The 19,590-nt window shown below is 42.9% G+C and overlaps 2 protein-coding genes across 11 annotated transcripts in view; one reads left to right on the forward strand and one right to left on the reverse strand.

Moving 5' to 3' along the window:
• Nucleotides 1–1,013: 1,013 nt before the first annotated feature.
• On the forward strand, nt 1,014–6,402 carry SRA1 (steroid receptor RNA activator 1). Its single transcript, XM_081872909.1, has 5 exons — nt 1,014–1,085; nt 1,181–1,357; nt 3,860–4,068; nt 5,160–5,268; nt 5,798–6,402. The coding sequence occupies exons 1-5, from the start codon at nt 1,061–1,063 to the stop codon at nt 5,992–5,994; spliced, it is 717 nt and encodes a 238-aa protein (XP_081729035.1). The 5' UTR covers nt 1,014–1,060; the 3' UTR covers nt 5,995–6,402.
• Nucleotides 6,403–12,991: 6,589 nt separating this feature from the next.
• LOC309347785 (ankyrin repeat and KH domain-containing protein 1-like) overlaps nt 12,992–19,590 on the reverse strand; it is a 90,352-nt gene continuing 83,753 nt past the window's right edge. For 6 of the 10 annotated variants that reach the window (XM_081872562.1, XM_081872566.1, XM_081872561.1 and 3 more), the window contains 4 exons: nt 18,120–18,371; nt 15,847–16,022; nt 13,814–13,978; nt 12,992–13,510 (listed from right to left, as the gene is read on the reverse strand). In XM_081872562.1, coding sequence (XP_081728688.1) covers nt 13,451–13,510; nt 13,814–13,978; nt 15,847–16,022; nt 18,120–18,371 — 653 coding nt within the window. In that variant the 3' untranslated portion in view covers nt 12,992–13,450. The remainder of the gene's footprint in view (nt 13,511–13,813; nt 13,979–15,846; nt 16,023–18,119; nt 18,372–19,590) is intronic. The other 4 variants (XM_081872564.1, XM_081872560.1, XM_081872565.1 and 1 more) reach the window with 2 other exon arrangements.

A 19,590-nucleotide genomic window follows, 5' to 3' on the forward strand; every position in this document is an offset into this window, starting at 1 on the left:
AAATCCACGGGTTAGGGGGCGCAAATTACTTGCCTTGCCCCGGGTGCTGACAACCCACGCTACGCCACTGTGAAAAAGTCCTTTCTTTTCTCTGCCCAGAGTCATTTCTTGTCTTTCTTTTATAAATTTATTGTTGTTGTTGTTAACATGGTTATTAAAAAGGTGCTGCTTCTATTATGCTTAATGTATGTAGTTTGGTGTCAGCGTGCTTGTGTTGTTCACTTGTGTTCCTTTGGGGGTGAGAGAGGTTGGGGTTGGCCTAGGATGTGATTGTTTGCTTGTGATTGGCTGTGGTGATCTTTGTTTTCGTGTGTGAGTGAGGTGGGTGGGTGTTTTGGATCAAGTTAGCCATATTGATTTGTATGCTGTTGGTGGAAACACCGCTACCCCACCCCACCCCCACCCATCTCCCTCCTTCCACCCTCCTTTCTTCTTCTTTCTTTTCTTTTCTTTTCTTTTTTCTTCTCCCCCTAATGCCTCAACAAATGAAATGGATTTGTAAAAATGTTACACGGGGAAAAAAAAATACGAGGCATTACACTTACACTGTAAAACAAGAAAACCCTTAATAAAATATATTTTTTTTTAAAAAAAGGTGCTGCTTTTCTGCGCAGCTCTGGCGGGAACCCACCGAGTTGTTATTATTATTTTAATTAGTTGTTTTAATTAATTAAAACAATAATTGTTTTAATTAATAATTAACAATTAACAATTAATAGTTTTAATTAATTAAAACAATTAATAATTAATTGTTTTAATTAATTAAAACAATTTAATTAATTGTTTTAATTAAATGTGTATATTCATATTCATATTCCTTTTTCTAAGTATTACCTTTGAGTGACGCAGCACCCTTTCGCTCGGCGGCTCACGGTCTGGGCCGCAGGAGAAGGGCGAGGCCGGCCAACCCCGCGCCCTCCCGGCCCGACCCCCGCCAAGCGCCGCCCGGGCCTCCTCCTCCTCCTCCTGGGCGCAGGCGGGCCTGGCCTCCCTCGCCCTTCCCTTCCCTCCGGCTCCGGCCCGCCACGTCACGCGCCGGGAAGCGGCCGAGGGGGAGGCCATGGCGGAGCTCTACGTGAAGCCGGGTGAGGGGGCGCCGGAGGGGCGGGCGGCGAGGGGGCGGCGAGGGGGCGGGCGGCGGCGGAGGGGCGGCCTTGACGTCTCGCTTTCCTTTTTCCAGGGAACCGGGAGCGCGGCTGGAACGACCCGCCTCAGTTCTCGTACGGCCTGCAGCAGCTCCAGGCTTCCGGGGCAGGAGGCGGCGGCGGCGGCGGCAAGCGGGGGATCCTGACGCGACGCCCGGCAGCGGCTCCGGGAGCAGCGCCGCCGCCGCCCCCCCCTCCTCCTCGCGGGCCAGGTGAGGAGACGCGGGGAGATTCTTTCCTTCTTCCCTCCTTATTGTTTTGTTAACAGGGAAAGCGTAGAAACAAAACAAAACTCGGGACTATAAAATCAAGGCTCCCAACCGCATCCGCTTCGCTGGCGGATTAGCCCTCTCCCTCACGAGACGTTCACTTATTGAGTCAGCCATCTGTTGGTTTCATGGGATTTGTAAACAAACCAGCAAACAGCCCCTGCAAGCAGCGGCTGTCTTAATGTGACCCCTGGAGGAGCCTCGTGGACTGTCCATCTCTTCCTGTGCTGAGATGGGTCAAGATCCCCACGCCTGCCAGGAACGCAGAGCCCACCTCCAGAGGCTCGCCTTCCCTCCCTCCCTCCCTCCCTCCCTCCCTCCCTCCCTCCTCCTCCTCCCCTTCCTTCCTTCCTTCCTTCCTTCCTTCCTTCCTCTCTCCCTCCCTCCCTCCCTCCCTCTCTCCGCCTCCTTTAGCCAACTTCACTCCAAGCCATAGGGCCTCCTGTAGAAGGGCTGCTCAGGAGTCTTGCTTGCATTATTAGTTTTTTAAAAATAAAATTGTACCCATAAGAAACATGCAAAGAGCTGAAGCTATTACAAAGGGCAAAATACATAAAACAGAATGAAATACATTAAACAGTTAGCTTAATTATTAAAACCAGAAATTATATGAGGATAAGAGCTTGCTCCCCTGAAGACCTCAACTTGTCACCCCCACAAACGTCTCCCTAAAATTGCCACTCTAAAGGCAAAGCTGGCTGTTTTTTATTTGTATTTTAATAAAATGTTATACAAATACCCAGTTAATCTCCCAACTGTGAGATTTAACTTGTTGAACAAAGCTGCTCTTAATCCTCATAGACTGGGCAACCAATCTAGTGGGGTAAGTCTTCAGGCAGATTTCCTCCATGTGGGCAAACTCTCTTCATAAGCGATCCAGCAATAGTGTCCTTCAACTATGGCAGAACGCATAGGCTGGAACTGCAGAACTGTAAAGGCTTTTCTCTGTTTGATATTTGTGATGCTGGTTATATAGGAGTCTAAATCGGTAGTTTGGCATACCAAGGGCAAATTTGGACAGACAATCAGAAGTGCAATCAGCACAAAAATCATGCTTTAAAATATGAGATTTCATGTGGCGAGATGTCCAAACTCAGAATGTCCAAAGGAAGACCATGCTTATCAATAACTTGTAGAATTTCCTAATTCCAATATGGATTTGAAGATCATAACGTAAAACAGAAATAAAAGTCAGTTCTGGAGATTGACAGGCACACAGCAAGAATCACACAGGATTTTTTCTTTAAGAATATCACAAGTGTGACTATGGGTTCCCACAATGAAGAGTGCTGTGAGAGGCCTGTGAAAATTTCTCAAACGAGTCCAATCTGCCTTCACAGTTTGACAGTTGTACCCAGAACTCATTCAAGTCTTTTGTTAGAGTTCTCAGCTGGTCTTGTATGTGGTTTAGGGTTTGAAGCTGGGCCAGGATATTTTGTAAAGTAGCTGTGTTTGCGTCTGCCTGTTAATGCTCAGTAGCCTTTGAGTCAGCTTTTTTTTTTTGCATCAGCCATATTTTTTTCAGCGTTAGTTTCTGCCGCTTTTTTTCTTTCAGCAGCTCTCTTGTTGGTAGACATGGTGATTTATCTTTAGTAGTAAAGAGATAGTAGAAAGTTCATTTACCATTTGACATTAATCTTTTGGCAGCACAGAGCTGCTTTCAAAGTATGTAGTCGGAATGATCAGAAGGACGTCCCTCACAGCTCCATTCCCAGACTGGAGGCCCCACCCCTTTCTTCTTGGAGAAAGTTGTGACCTGCTTAAGGATTACTGATGCAATTCCTGGACCCACCTCAGAATTGCACTCTTTCTGCTAGTGGTTTCCCATCAGATATATCTATTTAAAAATATTCTGTGGAACTCTCAACATGAAAGTGCTTCATCCAGCCCAATTTTTAAATAGATATTCAATTTTTCAATAGATATTCTTCAGAAAAACTGGCCATCCTCTGAGAGCTATTTGGTTTTGATCAGGAGGTTGGGTTTTTGTGTGATGTGTGTTCTAAAGGAAGTGCGTGCAGAAATTCTGAGGGTGGGAACTACATCACTGAATCAAATTTATTTATTTACTTACACAAATACTGCTATTCTTAAAAAAAATCAAAGCTGTGTACAACAATTGTACATAAAAACATACAACAAAAAATATACAAAGTTGAAATCAGCTAGCTATTGTGGAAAGTTGTCTTCTTAATTCCCTGCATAAGCCTGATGGGGTAGAGAAGTTTTCATCAGATGTTTAAAAGTTGAAACAGAAGGTGTCTGCTGAACCTCTGTTGACAGGGCTTTCCACAATACTGGGCAAATGACATAAAAGTCTTGGTTTCTATCTAAGCTTGGCTTTGCTTTGCTTGCCTGATTCGGAGACCCAGAATTCAATTTTCTCGATGTACTATACACTGGTTGTATGCTTGATTGTGTCTTTCTCCTGACTTGTATTTTTAGCACCTGGTCCAGAAAGTGCTACCTGCTCAGCAGCGTCGTCAGCTGTTCCACCGCCACCGGTGGGCTTGCCTCCTCCTCGTTTGCCAGGCCGCTCTATGAGGGTAGATGCCACAAGCCAACCCGTCGCTGAGGCTGGTGAGGATTGCCATGTGGAGAATGTTCTTGCCCCCTTGAATGAGGCTCTGGCCAATTGCAGGAGATCTGTACCAGTAAGTAGAATTGCTTCCTTTTCAGGATTTCCCCATTTTACTTTGGAGGGAAGAAAGTTCTTTTGCCTCTGTATGAGCAGTTGTGGTCTGCTTCGTTGTACTAAAGCGATTAGTTGAATAGCTAGAGCAGAGGGTGTGGGGGCACATTTGGAAATCTAAGAAGGCGCAATGGGCACCATTTCACAGAAGAAAAAACTGGCAATGCTCAGAACCTCATGAAACAATAAAAACACCTATATACACCTCAAAACAAAGCACCTTTTTTAAAAAAAAAGCTGGCCACCTTCCCCCACAACCCATGCCCCAAGCATACCCAAGCAAGTAGGTAGCAAAAAACACAGACAAAACATCTTCCAATAAACAAACAGCACAACACTCCCAGTAACTACAGAAAGAAGAAAAAGAAGAGAAAGAAAGATAACAAGCAACCCCCCACAAAAAAAACCATAAGATATAGCAAACAAAAACGCAGGCAAAATAATCATTCTGGGGAAAGGAAGTAAGAGGATGAGATGACAAGATGCTTGCAATTTTCCAGCCACCTGTATGTGCATGTAAGCCAAATACCTAAAAAACGGAGGTGCTGATCATTAGAAATATATGGAGTGAGGCTTCTATCTCTTGTATTACTGTGGATTACATCTAAGTGTAGCATCTAACATTAAATGGTTTTGACTTTCTGTAGCTGGAATTCCACCAGGTCTAGATATTATATAAAATTGGAGCTCTGTTGTTGTGGACTTCTTGCAATGAGGACTTGATTAATGTGTCAGGCAGTGTTGAAAAGATGGCATCCTCAGTGAGCTAGAGATCGTGCCAGACTCTGAACTATGGTTTGGCACGATGTCTGAAGTGACAAATCTTAGGTATAGCTATTGCTTTAGCAGAGATTAGAGTGAAATTATAAAACTGGTAGGATGAAAATGAAGGCAGGTGAACAGCTTTACCCAGGGTTTGCTTTTTTGTAAGCTCAAAGCTAGTGAGGGTTTTGCCATTCCCTTTTGTCTTAAGAGGACCAAGGAGACTGTGGTGAGAAGTTATAAACATAACCTTTGCGAGATGTGCTTCCTAATAAGAATTGCTTTTTTCAGAAACAGGTTTGTGATGACATCAGCAAGCGCTTAGGAATCCTGCAGCAGATGTGGGTACAAGGGAAACTCTCTGCCCCAGTGAGAAAGGGAATGAAGATTCTGACACAAGGTAAGCAGCAAGGACAAGGTTCAATGCTCTGCGGCAACATTCCTCATTGTAAACTCTTATCTTACAGCCTCTGGCCACCTTAAATACAGTGGTGCCTCGCAAGACGAAATTAATTCGATCCGCAAGTTGCTTCGTCTTGCGATTTTTTCGTCTTGCGGAGCGCGGATTCCCCGGGTATTAACGGCTTTAAGAAAAAGGAAGCAAACCCGCAAGACGTTTTCGTCTTGCGAAGCAAGCCCATAGGGAAATTCGTCTTGCGAAGCACCTCGAAAAACGGAAAACCCTTTCGTCTAGCGAGTTTTTCGTCTTGCGAGGCATTCGTCTTGCAGGGCACCACTGTAATCCCTATAGCAGAACTACTGCTGCAGTAGGATTAGCATGCAGTCCATGTGTGTGGCCTGTGGAGCCACAAACATCTGCATTCCTTAATTCTTTAGTGACTTAGGAGCTAGGGTCAGGGGAAGCAGTTGAATTGGGCTACTTTTTCATTACCTTTTGCAGTTCTGAGATGCTTTCTTTTTACTTTCAGAGCTCCAGAAGCAGCACTGGGATGCAGCTGATGAGATCCATCGCTCACTAATTGTGGACCACGTCACTGAAGTGAGCCAGTGGATGGTAGGAGTGAAAAGGCTCATTGCAGAAACAAGAAACTTGCATACAGAAGATCTGGCCACAGAAGATTACGAGCGAAAAGTTGAAACCTCTTTGGAACCAGAATGCCAGTAAGATTAGGCCATGTCCAAGGAGTTGGCAGTATAAGACTGGGCCCGCAGGGGACAGGGGACTGATTTCCTAAGCAGCAGAGGAACGTGTTTTATCTCCTGAGCATTGGTGACCTACTCAAGTTAATTTTTGCCAATCTGACCAAAGCTCAAAGCTTAAGGAGAATCTCTCAAGTAAGCTGGAGAATTGGGTGCAGCTATTTGAAATTGGTGACTGTGGTTAAAAACAGCCAGCCCTTTCTGGACTTGGTACAAAATGGAAGGAAGTGACTAGGTGATGCAATTGTAATGCAAGTGTACAATGAAAGTCCAGACTGATACATGTGGTACTGAAACTAAGAGCATGCACTTACAGCTACTGCTGCTCCGGAGTTCATTTCAGTCTGGATAAGGTTCCTGGTCTTCATCTACAGGCAACGACCGATTTACGTGTGACTGCACGCATGCGCATTGCGGCAACCCAGAAGTGGCTGGAAAAGGGGGTGGAATGGGGAGGCGTGGGCTTGTGCATGCTCCACCACTACACACAATGACCTGAAACGCCCCCCCCCCCCAGATTGGGTTGCATGTACCTTGTATTTTTCATTCAAATCTTTCTAGGAAAATGTAGACTGTACAAAAGTGAGGTCTCATGTTTCCCAGCAATTGCATATCTGTCCTCAGCAATTCAACCAAAATGAGGGGATAGATCATAGGTAGGCAAACTAAGGGCTGGGGGTCGGATCTGGCCCAATCGCCTTCTAAATCGGGCCCACAGACGGTCCGGGAATCAGCATGCATCTCTGGGTTATTTGTGAGGCACAGGAATTCGTCCCCCCCCCCAAATATAGTCTGGCCCCCCACAAGGACTGAGGGACAGCGGACCGGCCCCCTGCTGAAAAAGTTTGCTGACCCCTGGGATAGATGCTGTTTCTATTTTATTTTAAAGGAACCATTTTTTACTGCAATGTCTTCATTGTAGAGAGGATATTGTGCTGCTATATTTTTTTTTACTGTAATCCTCAACTGGCTTCCATTCAACCAGTTCCCACTGTGACGTTCTTTCCGCATGCCCTTGGGGCAGCGTGGAGAATATGATGGCAACAGTTGCTGTGCATCCTGCTTCTTTCAGTCTTAAACACTGCAGTTTAATTCTGGAAGTAATTTTTCCATTGTGGCAACTATTGAAGGTTACTATAGTAATTCAATAATAACATTCCATTAACCTTTCGGTGGGGAGTTACTGTTATTCAGCAATGATCCTTCTGACTGGCTGACAGCATCTATAAGTTTTTGTGGTTTTTTGTTTTTTTTTTAATTGGAATACTGTGTACACAGTTTCAAGGTAACATTACACTTTATTTCCCCTTTATCTCACATGGGGCTCAAACCCACAACCCTGAGATTAAGCATTTCACGCTCTACCGACTGAGCTACGACAACTCAGTGACAGCATCTATAAGTTAAGGCTTATGTTGTTACCTTAATTTTGCTAATTTTTAGAAACAAGTCTTGTATCTTAACTTGTATAATACACATATTAAACGGGTTCCCAGCTTCCAGCTGTTGGCTGCAAATGGCCCTCTTAAATGTCTTGCTGTACACAAGCATAACAGCAACTAGAAGCCAACGACACTTCAGAAGCAAGGTGTCAAGTCTGCATCCTCCGTCTAGGCTCTACTGGACATTGCCAACACTCTACATGTTGGCATGATTCACACATTATGTTAAACCAAACCATGGCTTAGTATGAGCACGTGGGCTCTAGGAGAAGAGACAGCAGCCACTTTGCTCTTCTGCCATGCTGAGCTAAGCCATAGTTTGGCTTAGTGTGTTATCTGAACCCAGACTCATTGTTTAGCTCCAGACTAACCCATGGAGTTGTGACCAAGGGTTGCCCTATGATTTTGCTTCTCTTATCTCAAGTGTTCTAAAAACAACCTCCCAACACTGCAACACCAACACTGAAAAACAATAGCAATTGTATTCAGTGATTTACTTCCCAATGTTTTAGATTCAGCTGCCCTGCCTTGGTTTCTTACCTACTAGAGGCAGTTTGCTCTACAAATATAGTGTCCAAAGGAGTCAAACTGCAAGTCAGTGTAGGGCAAACATGGAGCACTGGACTAGCCATGAAACTCACTGGGTGACCTTGGGCTCCTTCACTAGCTCTAATCCGCCTCAGGGCTGGGAGGAGAAAGCTGGGGAGCTTGGTCAAAATTGTGCATAAAAATAATAAACTGCTAGAATCCTAGTGTAGTTTGTTTTAAATATAAGGACTCATACTTTATGTAGAATAAAAATACAACCATACCCATATATTAAAAGACCATACAGGAAAGGTGGGTGGCCACAGAAGGGATTTTTTCTTTGGTGGGTCTCAAACTGTAGACCACCACCTGTAGTTTCTCAATGTAGGCTCTATACTAATAGTCAGGGAGTTCTCCAGGGTTCAAACAGCTTTCTCAGCCTTATGTAGAAATGCTGGAGGCAAAACGTGGACCTTCTGCATGCAGAACATATGTTCTACTATTGAGCCATGGTCCTTCCCAAAGATAAGTTTTAGGTACCACTTAAAAATGCTTTAGCTTTTGGCAGCATTACATTTGATTGGCTCTTGTTTGTGTACTGGTATTTAGTTTTAATCTATTAGCATGATTATTTTCAATTTTAATGGTTTTAAAACCATCTTTGGGTAGTAGTCAAATAAATTTTACTCAGAGTAGACCCACTGAAACTAGTGTGACTGCTAGGTCTACTCAAGAAAGGCCAACAACATATGATGCTGCAGTAAAAAAGCCTTTGAGCAAATGATTTTTACCCACAATACCAATGCCACGGCATGTTTCCCAAATTCATACATTATAGGCTATTGGCTGGGCTAGACTCAGGTGTTCCAAGGGTGCTGGGAAAAGGTAGCACAATAGACACCTCAGATTAGGGAAACATTTGGTTTTCAGTCTCCATTCCCTTGATCTCAGCCCACACCTAAGCAGCCCTGTTAAAAATGGCCTTGAGATGGTACTGCACACCTGCAGCTCTATCTTACAACAGCAACAATCTCTCTGTGATGCTGGAGATACAAGACAGTAAAAGGCAAACATATGCTCATCTGGCAGGAGTGTTGGGCAGCAGAATTTTGGGAAGTTGTGTTTGCAGAAATCTGATCACAAAACAAAACTCATAGCCAATCCCCACCGTGGCTCTTTGGGGGTGGCCCCCAGACCAATGGAAATATACTTACAAATAAGATACTTACAACTGCAAGAATGCTAATATCAAGATATTGAAACTATCTAGGTGTAAGCAAAGAAAAATATATGACCAAGTATGGCCATATCAGAGAAATTGAATTATCAGCTTGGATTAAGCAGAGACTTAAATAACTCCCCCCCCCCCCCCGTTTGGAAGATTTATTTCTTCATGCAACAGCCACATGATCCTAGTACAATACACCAATGTCTAGAACTTGTTACCAGCTCCCAGCACCACACAATATGGAAAGTTTTTCTTCAGAAGATCTCTAAATACCGAGATACAGAGATATAGTTGTGAACTCTGATCGATACTCTGATGCTGTAGAATCCTTCTGACTTCAATATTTTAATTTATGGATATGATTTGTAATTTGTGAATTGTCCTAATGTATTCAAAGGCTATTAGCTGTATTTTTCTTTTATGTATTCTATCTTCTTTCATGAATAAAAAAAATATTCTCCCCATTCGAGAGATACTTGGTAACAACCAAAATTAGTCATACTTCTGGCTAATGTTGGATATATGTGGTAGCTTTCATTATAAGGAAGAAGACTAAAATACAATTGTCAGTACAGTGGTACCTCGCAAGACGAATGCCTCGAAAGACGAAAAACTCGCAAAACGAAAGAGTTTTTCGTTTTTTGAGTTGCTTCGCAAGACGGATTTCCCTATGGGCTTGCTTCGCAAGACGGAAACGTCTTGCAAGTTTGTTTCCTTTATCTTGCAAGTTTGTTTCCTTTTTCTTAAAACCGTGCATTCACTTCGAGGAGCAACTCATAGCACGCAGTGTGGTAGCCTTTTTTGAGGTTTTTGAAGACTTTGGTGATTTTTGAAGCTTTTCCAAAGTCCATGCTTCGCAAGACGAAAAAATCGCAAGACGAAAAAACTCGTGGAACGAATTAATTTCGTCTTGCGAGGCACCAGTGTACTGTAATGTCCTAATATGTAGCTGCAGTGCAGACACACTTGGAATACTTTGCACAATTCTGACAAGCCCATCACATGGTATCGTAGGGTAATAAAAATGAATGGGGACCTGGAGTACCTTTCCTACTAGGAAAGGCTATGTTTGTAGCATAGGATAGTATTTTATAAAATTATGTATGGTGTGGAGATTTATCCATTAGCAGTGGATTGTTGGTTATAAAAGACTGAGGTGAAAGCCCTTGATTAAGGTCATTTTGCAATTTGTGCCAAACAATTTTTTCACTGTTAGCTTTAAGGATTGGTTTTTTTTTCTTGATGCCATAAAGATTCACTAACAGCATTGTAGTGGAATTCCCTCCACCACCCCCAGGTGGTGCTAGACAAGCTGCTCGACAAACACAACTTGGGCAGACTATCAGAATAATGCAACCAAACAGACACTAACAAATGCACATGGTACAGCACTGAAAATGAGAAGTGTGTGTCAAAATCTTGCTCCTAAGGCAGGTTATAAACATCCATGTCCTCCATTTAATCACTCTTTAACAAAACACTCACAAAGGGAGGAAATGTGCTGCTCTTGCTGCCACCAGAGGCTAGTTGTCCCAATAATATACCGTATTTTTCGCCCCATAGGACACACTTTTTCCTCTCCAAAAATGAAGGGGAAGTGTGGGTGTGTCCTATGGGGCAGATGCAGGCTTTCGCTGAAGCCTGGAGAGCGAGAGGGGTCGGTGCGCACCGACCCCTCTCGCTCTTCAGGCTTCGTGCAGATCTCTGCAAGCCGTGGGAGCCCGCGCCAGGCTCCCGCGCCTTGCGGAGAGTTGCCTGCATGCCGAAGGCTGGGCGCGCTAAGCTCAGTGCGCCCAGACTTTGCGCAGCTCTCCGCAAGGCGCGGGAACCCGGCGCCAGGCTCCCACGGCTTGCGGAGAGTTGCCTGTTCTGGGGGCTGGGGTCGGGGGAAGCTCGGGCTTCCCCTGCCCCAGCCCCGCGCCTGGGGGGAAAATATTTTCCCCCCTTTATTTCCCCCCAAAAAACTAGGTGCACCTTATGGGACGGTGCGTCCTATAGGGCGAAAAATACGGTATGTTCCATAGGGTACACTCCCAGCTGAGTTTGTACAGGCTACATTCCTAGTCATGTGTACCAGAAATGAAGGAAGCCAGATTTGCTTCCAACCCAGGAATTTGGGTGCAGTTGAGATTTAAAAAACCCTAAACTACTTTTTTCTTATGTGTTTTGCATAAGAAAAGGACAGGTAAACATCTCTTCCTCAAAGTTTACACCTGTTGAATGTAACGTTCAAACCCTGCAAAATAGTAAGACTCTTTCTTCACCTGGGAATTTTGTGTGTTCAGGCAGGCTGGAACAATGTGCAAAAAGCTACTGATGTATCTTGGAACTTTGATGTCATAAGCTGACCAGATTTGGCAGTTGAGATCACACTTCTATAAATGGGAATCTACTCTCAATTCACTTTACACATTGCAGTATTTGGATTAACAAAAACCCCATTGAACCATGTCTACCTGTCCATCAGCTGACTTCACCCACCTGGAAGATGGGTGGGAGCCAACCCTGCTTAGTGTGTGTATTTCCTGTGGGTTAACTTTGGCAGGTGGGTGGCTCTGCCCATCTGTTAAAGTCAGCCATGGGGTAGGGAAGTTACACAGATATGGCCTGCCAGTCCAAAAAGGTTCCCTACCAATGCTCTAGGGGGTACGATCTGAACAGGAAGATCTTAGTTCAAAACCCCTTTGTATTAAGCTCACTGGGTGAGCTTGGCAATTGAACTGCTACATAGAATTACAGATTCCCAGTTCTTCTCTACATCCTGAGCATTTGGAGAACTTACTGATTGTATCTGCCCACAATAAATTTGATTATTATACACAGAGTCCTGCATCATACTTATCATTGGTTACCAAAAGACTAAGTGCACCATCATCTGCAGCCTTGCACTATTTAGGTGATGAGCTGCCTTTTCCCTAGTCAGCAACTAGTTTCACTACTGGTCCACATTGTGAAGGAGATGAGTGTGTTTGCCTGCTGGCAAGCCCCGTTGTGTTAGAAACAAATTAGCTTTCTTCTGTGCACTCCAGCCAAACATAACTTAGTATTTCTGCTTCTGCATGGCAAGCTCTTCCAAATCCAGAAATATGACAAGCTGTGTGACAAGTTAATTAACTGATGTTGAGGTTTCATATTAAAGCAGCCAGTTTTAGAGCATCGCTATGAAATATGACTTAGGGCACCAGCACAGTAAAGTCACCTACTTCCCAAGGAAGAAACATGGCTTTGGCATAGCATCTCGTAACTCTGCAAGTCCATTTTTGAGAGTTGAAGTCAGAGAAGAATTTTCCATGTTTAAAGATAATTTAATTGTAGTTCTGAGGTGTATGTTGGGTATAGATACCTTAGGTTGGCATGGAATGTGTACTTAAATATGAATCTGTTACTTAAGTGAAGGAGCTTGATGTGTTGTTATATGTACTCTTAACACCTGTTGGCGATTCTTTGGTTTGTTTGTTCTGTGTTAGATTTCTGAGTACCTACTTTAACACAACCTGGTAGACTGTGTCCGCTGAATAAAGCTACCCTTGGCTATAGTGCTGAGGAGTCAGCCACCATGGCTGTCCAGTGATTCAACCATATTCTAGATTTCTCTGACTTTCTATCAAATACCAGAACAGCTAATAGTACTGGAAACAGTGTTGTATATACTACAACAGTTTTCTAAAAGTGCTGAGAATCTATTAATGATCTTAAAATTACTGACAGTACCAATCCAACGGTACAATCTTGCAACTGATTTAATTAAGATCATTACACAAAACTTATAATGTTCATCTTTTTATTGAATATTCAGGTAAATATTTCACATTAATACAGGCTACATAAAGTAGAGCCACTATACGACATGAAATTTACTCAACGTTTTTCCTTTTAAGTATGTAAACAATTATACATGTATTTATCACCCTAAAAGGTTGAAATCATGTACTCATCTAGTTCTCTGCTGCATACAAGTAGCATTCAGTAGTGTTTAGCCAAAAGCACTAGGTTCATCCGATTTTGAGTTCAAAATGGCTAAACTAACTGGAGAACAGAATCAGTTGAATAGGTAACTCATTTTGTTCTTACACAATGGGCAAACAAATTTCTCTTGTTATAGCCCGCAGAAAAATTGCTTAGTTAGGCACATTAAAAAAATTCCCAAGTTCTTCCAAGGTCATATGTTTCTCCAAACAAGGCTTAAAAAAAGAAAAGGAAAGAAAAAGGTAGGCCCTCCTAAATCAGTTGACGTATTTGAGGTGCATGTTTCCAATGTGAGGCGCCCAGGTGCCAGGCCAAATCTACAGGAGGAGAAAGATCACAAAATAGTTAATTTCAGAGTATGGCTCCAGCACCACTATACAAAGACCTACAGAATCAAGTGGTGCAAAAAACCAAGTTCTAGCTGACTAAAGCTTGGCCCCAACACCCAGATTTAATGATCAGCTATCCCACCAAGACTCCATTTTGAAGTACACTTAAGGAAAATGTAACATTAGGATGGAAGAATGAAGACACTCCTAGTACTCTTACAAAAATTCAATTATATTATTTAAGGCAGATGTTTGAAAATTTAATAGTACAAGAAGCATTAATTACTGCACCTGCTGAGCATCGGTACATTCTGTTGAATTTTGGACAACCTTTATCATGGGATTCCATGCTGGATCTGGAGTATGCAGTCCATTGAAGAGAGGCCCACCTGGTCCATCAGCTAGCTGAGGATGAGACGGTATAATAGTGCCTCCATACATGGAAATTGGAAGGCCCTAAGGAGAGACATGGCAATTTACAGAAAATGGTAGCAGAGAAACAGGTTTACAGATCAGTAGCAATTTTATTTGTAGTAACTAATGAGTACAATGCTACTGTTACGCAGAGATTATCTGCAGAATTCTACACCACCTCTAAGAGGCTCCTGAGCAAAGACTAACCAACTCATGTTCTACATTAGAATAATGTATCTGTGTCAACCCTACATTATTATTTTTTTACATTCATCACATAATATAAAAGCACATTTTAGCACCTATCCGCCTCTTTTAGAAGCTGCCTAACTAGATAAGATTCATTTATTTGATACCAGCATATTGTCGGAAATTTGTGAACATTCTAGCCAACAGAAGCCAGGGCAGTTCCCACATTTCCCCATCCAAATTAATGTTTATACTGCTTTCCTTACCAATTAAATCCCTCTTCTATCATAATAAATCTGGTCCTGCCCACAAGATATTATGTAAATTGGGACATTGGACCTAACAGACCTTCATGCCTAACAGCACATTTACCTACTGTACTGTAAGGTAGGGATCACCAACACTGTGCCTGTGGGCTCCAAAATGCCCACCAGTACACACTCAATTAAAGCTCAGTGTAGACATGAGGGCCATTTCTATTGGGCGGACTCCAATTATAGAATGTTCTTCCCAGTGAAGCCTGTCTTGTGTCGTCTTTTCAATTCCATGTTAATATTTTTCTGTTCTACAAGACTTTAAGATCTGCCTTTAAGTCTCTGCGACGTGGTTGATGCTTTAATGTACTAAACATATTTAATGGCTGCTATAGTTATATGCTATATATTGTATTTGATTGTGCTGGTTTTCTATTTGGGTTTTTGTGCTAATTTTGGTATAAGTACAACATGGCTGTTAATTATTAAAGTTCTTTTAATCCTCTACAGTTCCTAGACAACTTATAAACAAATAGGGTGGGATTCACCTAACAGCCCCCACCAACAGAAACCCTGCACAAGGACTTCTGCTTGGGAAATGGGGCTTCCCCCCCAACTGGCTTGAGGGGGTCAGGAAAAACCTCCTGAACAGTGTTGGGAGGTCTGTTCAATCAGGCAAGCTGGAATGCTTGTGCAAACAGAATGATTGGAATTCCACCCAAAACCAGTAGTTTGGAAAGTCTTCCTCTCCACAGTACATATTCAATCCTTGATACTCAAGAGTAACTCATTACTGTGTAACAGGCTCTTCTTTCCTATACACATCAAAATGTAAGGCTGTTGTCACCTGGCAGTTTGCATGGCTGCCAATAGCTGGGCACACCAACTCCAGTGTGACAACAGAACAGCAGGTAGGCAGCTGTGCAAGCAAATTGCTCTGTGAAGCACCTCCCTCTCTTTGCTAAATGCAGCTGTACCAAAGTTTAACAGAAGGAAGACACTTCAGAGAAAATTGAAGCATCTCTCCCCTCCTTTAAGAGGGGGTGGGACTTGGGGCGAGCTGTAAGGAGACAGGCAAGGGGTGAGTGAGGTGTAAAGGAATGAGGGAATGGCCAGGTGTGGGGGGGGGGGAAGAAGGGGTTTGGCAGGTAGGCAAGGTTGGCAAGTGGAACAAGCAGAGATACGCAACAATACATATTAATACACAAAACGGCAAGCAGTGCAGAATGTTATCCCTAATTAGCACAAATTGCCTATTAAGACACCCCAGACAAACAGAAGTGATGCTATTCTGGAAGGACTGGAAGCTGAGAAGCCCCCAATGTTCACAAACAGCTTCCATTGAGAATACAAATTCTAAGAATGTTCTACAGCTGTATGATTTAGTTTGATTTGAAGCAACTGTGTGGAGGTCTGTGCATAGTATGACTGTGCGCAAGTGTGAGAGAGAAACTTTTGAAAGCGTACTTTAGAGAAATCTACAAAGCTGTTCGGCATAGGCTGCTGGAAAATATTTGAGGGCGCCACTATTCCAGAGTCATCTCTCTCCATCGGCTGATGTTGAGAAAAGGTGCCAGGGTCCGACAGCTGCTGATGAACTGGATGATTTCCCATGACAGGCTGAGACCAACCTGACATGCCTTCTAGAAAGATAACGAAGCACTTGTTTAGGGATCAGAAAAATCTCTCGTATTAATCAAATTTTATCTCTCTTACTACCCAAAAGTTAGAAAAGCTCCTTCTTGCTGCAGGAAGACCCCACCCAACTCTACACACAGTGCTCTTCAAGGGCAGTGACCTTTCCATGGCAAATCCAAGGACTAGTTCTCAGTCCTCATTCTCCAAGATTAATCAAAACAAAATAAAAAAATTCCTTCCAGTAGCACCTTAAAGACCAACTAAGTAAGGTGCTTTAAGGTGCTACTGGAAGGAATTTTTTTATTTTGTTTTGACTATGGCAGACCAACACGGCTACCTATCTGTTCCAAGATTAATGACTGTGTCCTTTAACAAAGTTTATCTGCCACCCTCCTGAGATTCCTGTGGCCTGAGGTTTAGGAACATGAGAAACTGCTTTATCATAACAAACTGTTTGCCCATCTAGCCCAAGTATTATCTGTGACTAGCAGCAGATAGTTCTGTGTCATCCTTCTACCTGGGGATTCCAGGGATTCAACCTGGGACTACCTCCATGCAAAACAATTGCTCTGCCATTTAAGGGTACGTTGTCCCTTTCCCTCCTCACCAACATCCTCTTGTACTTTGTCCTGCCAACGTCTCAAGCCAAACATGGTGCTAGCAGGACATACCTGCACAACAGAACTACTTAGTAGTAGCTGAAACTTCACTTACTGATTCACTGCAGCAATACCTACTCCCCAAGATACAAACTACTATTTGAAATTCAAAAGGACTTGCCTCTTCAGAAATAGAAAATGCTGCAGTAAAAAAATCAGGAATTAAAACTCCAGCTGCTATCATAGGGTTCCCTTTTTGCCAGTACCTCCCTTATTTGGGGTCTGATCACTGCACATCAAAGGCACGTATTCCCCCCCCCCCTTCTTCCCATATCCTAGAAGTTGTCACACCCTGGCACCACTCCCGTTTTGGTATCTCCAGGTTCTCATCTAGCCTCTATACGCCCTTTCAATGGTCTTCCGTATCCAATTTACTGAAAATTACTTATCAAAAGATCTTCCTTCCTGTTAACTGCTATCTTCAATTGCTCTGAATGCCTCTTCTAAACCATTGTGTCTCCTCCATACCGATCACCCCTTTCCAGTTTCCTACACCGACTCCATGGGATGCATTGCACTGACTTGAAGATTCGCTTTGGAGCTCTCTCTACTCATGTGTCTTCATTCCTTTCATGCTACACAAGGCTCACTATCAGCCACTTTCCCCACTCCCCTTTCTCTGAACTTTCTGCCATGCAACAGTTCTGTATCCCTGTATAGACTTATTTTCCTGCAGCTCCACTTCTTTAGCAACCTTCCTGGCTATTCTCAGAAACACTCTTCTATTCAGGGCTACTACTGGCATTATTAAATTCCTGCATGGAAGATTTCCACTCTTGCACAAAGTAGGAAAAGCACAATGTGCAGGAATACATGTTTAAAGTACTAAAGATGTTTAAATAATTTCTGTCTAAATGGACTCTTTAGGATTTATTTAGTTAAAAGCTCAAGAGCTAGATATAATATGGCTGGGAACCTTTATCCTGTATTTGCAAATTACTGTTTCCTTTAACTCTTACAATCATTGTAAGACCGCCTCTCCTGGTATGCCCCACAGAGGAACTTACGGTCTTCAAATAAAAACATCTTGAAGGTCCCAGGCCACAGAGAGGTTAGGCTGGCCTCAACTAGAGCCAGGGCGTTTTCGGCTGCGGCTCCAACCTGGTGGAACGCTCTGTCACAAGAGACAAGGGCCCTGCAGGACTTGACATCTTTCTGCAGGGCCTGCAAGACAGAGCTGTTCCACCAGGCCTTTGGTCAGGGCGCAGCCTGACTCCCTCCTTTGGCAATCTTTACAAAACTTTAGTTTATGGTTGCCATCAATTTTGATTTTAATTAATTTTTATAATGTTTTTATAATGTTGCACTATTTTAGTGTTGTTAGCCGCCCTGAGCCCGGCTTTGGTTGGGGAGGGCGGGATATAAATAAATAAATTATTTTATTATTATTATTATTATTATTATTATTATTATTATTATTATTATTTCCTTTGAGATACTCACCTGAAACATTGTTAACACCAAATGACCAGATACCACTGTGTCCGACAGGAGCTGCAAAGTTGGTTCCCAAGGGGGTAGGTGTGACAGAACCTCCTTGACGAATCCTAGCAAGTCTTTCTGTTCCAATAGGCGGTGGCACCTTTCGATCTTGTGCTGTGCTCCCTGATTTTGGCTGACCCAGAGAAGAAGGTGCAGAAGCAGCTGAAAGGGGCGAGGATGATCCCGAGGAAACTGATGGAATAGGAGATTCACCTGATGAAAAAACAGTTCTCTTGCTTTATCACACATGAAATGCTGAGTTACCTTAACTGCTGCTCTAGGAAGTTTCCACTAGAGATGAAATTCTCAATGCTTCAGCAAAAGTACACTTCTACTGTAATCAGCGGGATTTAAATACTAAAAACATTTTTTTTTGTAAAGTATCAGTATTTTGAAATAGATGAAAACTGTGTTTTGAATTTTAATGCATCTTAAATTAGGTTATAACATGGTGCTTCATGATATAGTTTATTATTAGCTTATGTCTTCAAAACTGTACATCCATCAAGGAGCTGTTTGAGAACATGCTTCAGGGAATGCATTGGCAAAGCAGACCACTTCTTATTGGACAATTCTGACAGGTGGCTGGGATTGCTCACCTGCCAAAGGCAGCCCATGGAGTGCAGTGAGATTAAGATCTGACGTGTTGGCCAAAAGGGTCTCCCTCCCTTCCCCAAATGTCTCTAATCATCAGCCTCAACAAAAAGCTAGGTCATCCTGCCTAAGTTATCTAGGCTCTTTAAACTTTTATACTTCCGAGCTATCTGCCAGGTTTATTGTTCTTTGTCCCTGACTGACATAGGAGCCAATGGCTCTCTAGTTTATTTACTAAGCTTAAAAATAACTATAGGGGACATTTTCTCCATGACTGATCTATGAAACAGACTGGACTGCGTAGTGGTCTGTTAACAAGCACTCAACTGATTTTCCCATCTCCATACACCAATGTCTAGGATAAATAAGCCACTAAAGAGAGAGATAAGGGGAGAAATAACCCAAAGGCAGCCAGCCAGCAGCTTCCTTGTGGCGTATAATTGCAGCCTCCTCCAAATCACTGCTGAACAAACAAAATTATCAAGAGCTGATCTCATTCAGCAAGCATCCTATATAGACCAACTCTAGCTGAATCTATAACATGACTTAAGCATCACTTATTTACATTCAGATATTCTGAACCTGTCTGGGATCAGATAGAGAGATAGATAGATAGATAGATAGATAGATAGACAGACAGATAGATAGATGGATAGATAGAGGCAGTTTAAAAGTATTGGGTCTAAACTAAAGCAAATGTGCAACTGCATGCATGTTTCCTTTAAATTGTTTTTAAGACCAGCAGTGGTCATAGGGAGCTGCAAATTTGAGTGGGTAAAGAATGAAATGGGAAGGATATTTTTATCTTCCTTCCAACAGAGAGAAAAGTAATTGTGAC

Source organism: Podarcis erhardii, assembly GCF_964252035.2.
Source record: "Podarcis erhardii genome assembly, chromosome: 8".
NCBI lineage: Eukaryota > Metazoa > Chordata > Lepidosauria > Squamata > Lacertidae > Podarcis > Podarcis erhardii.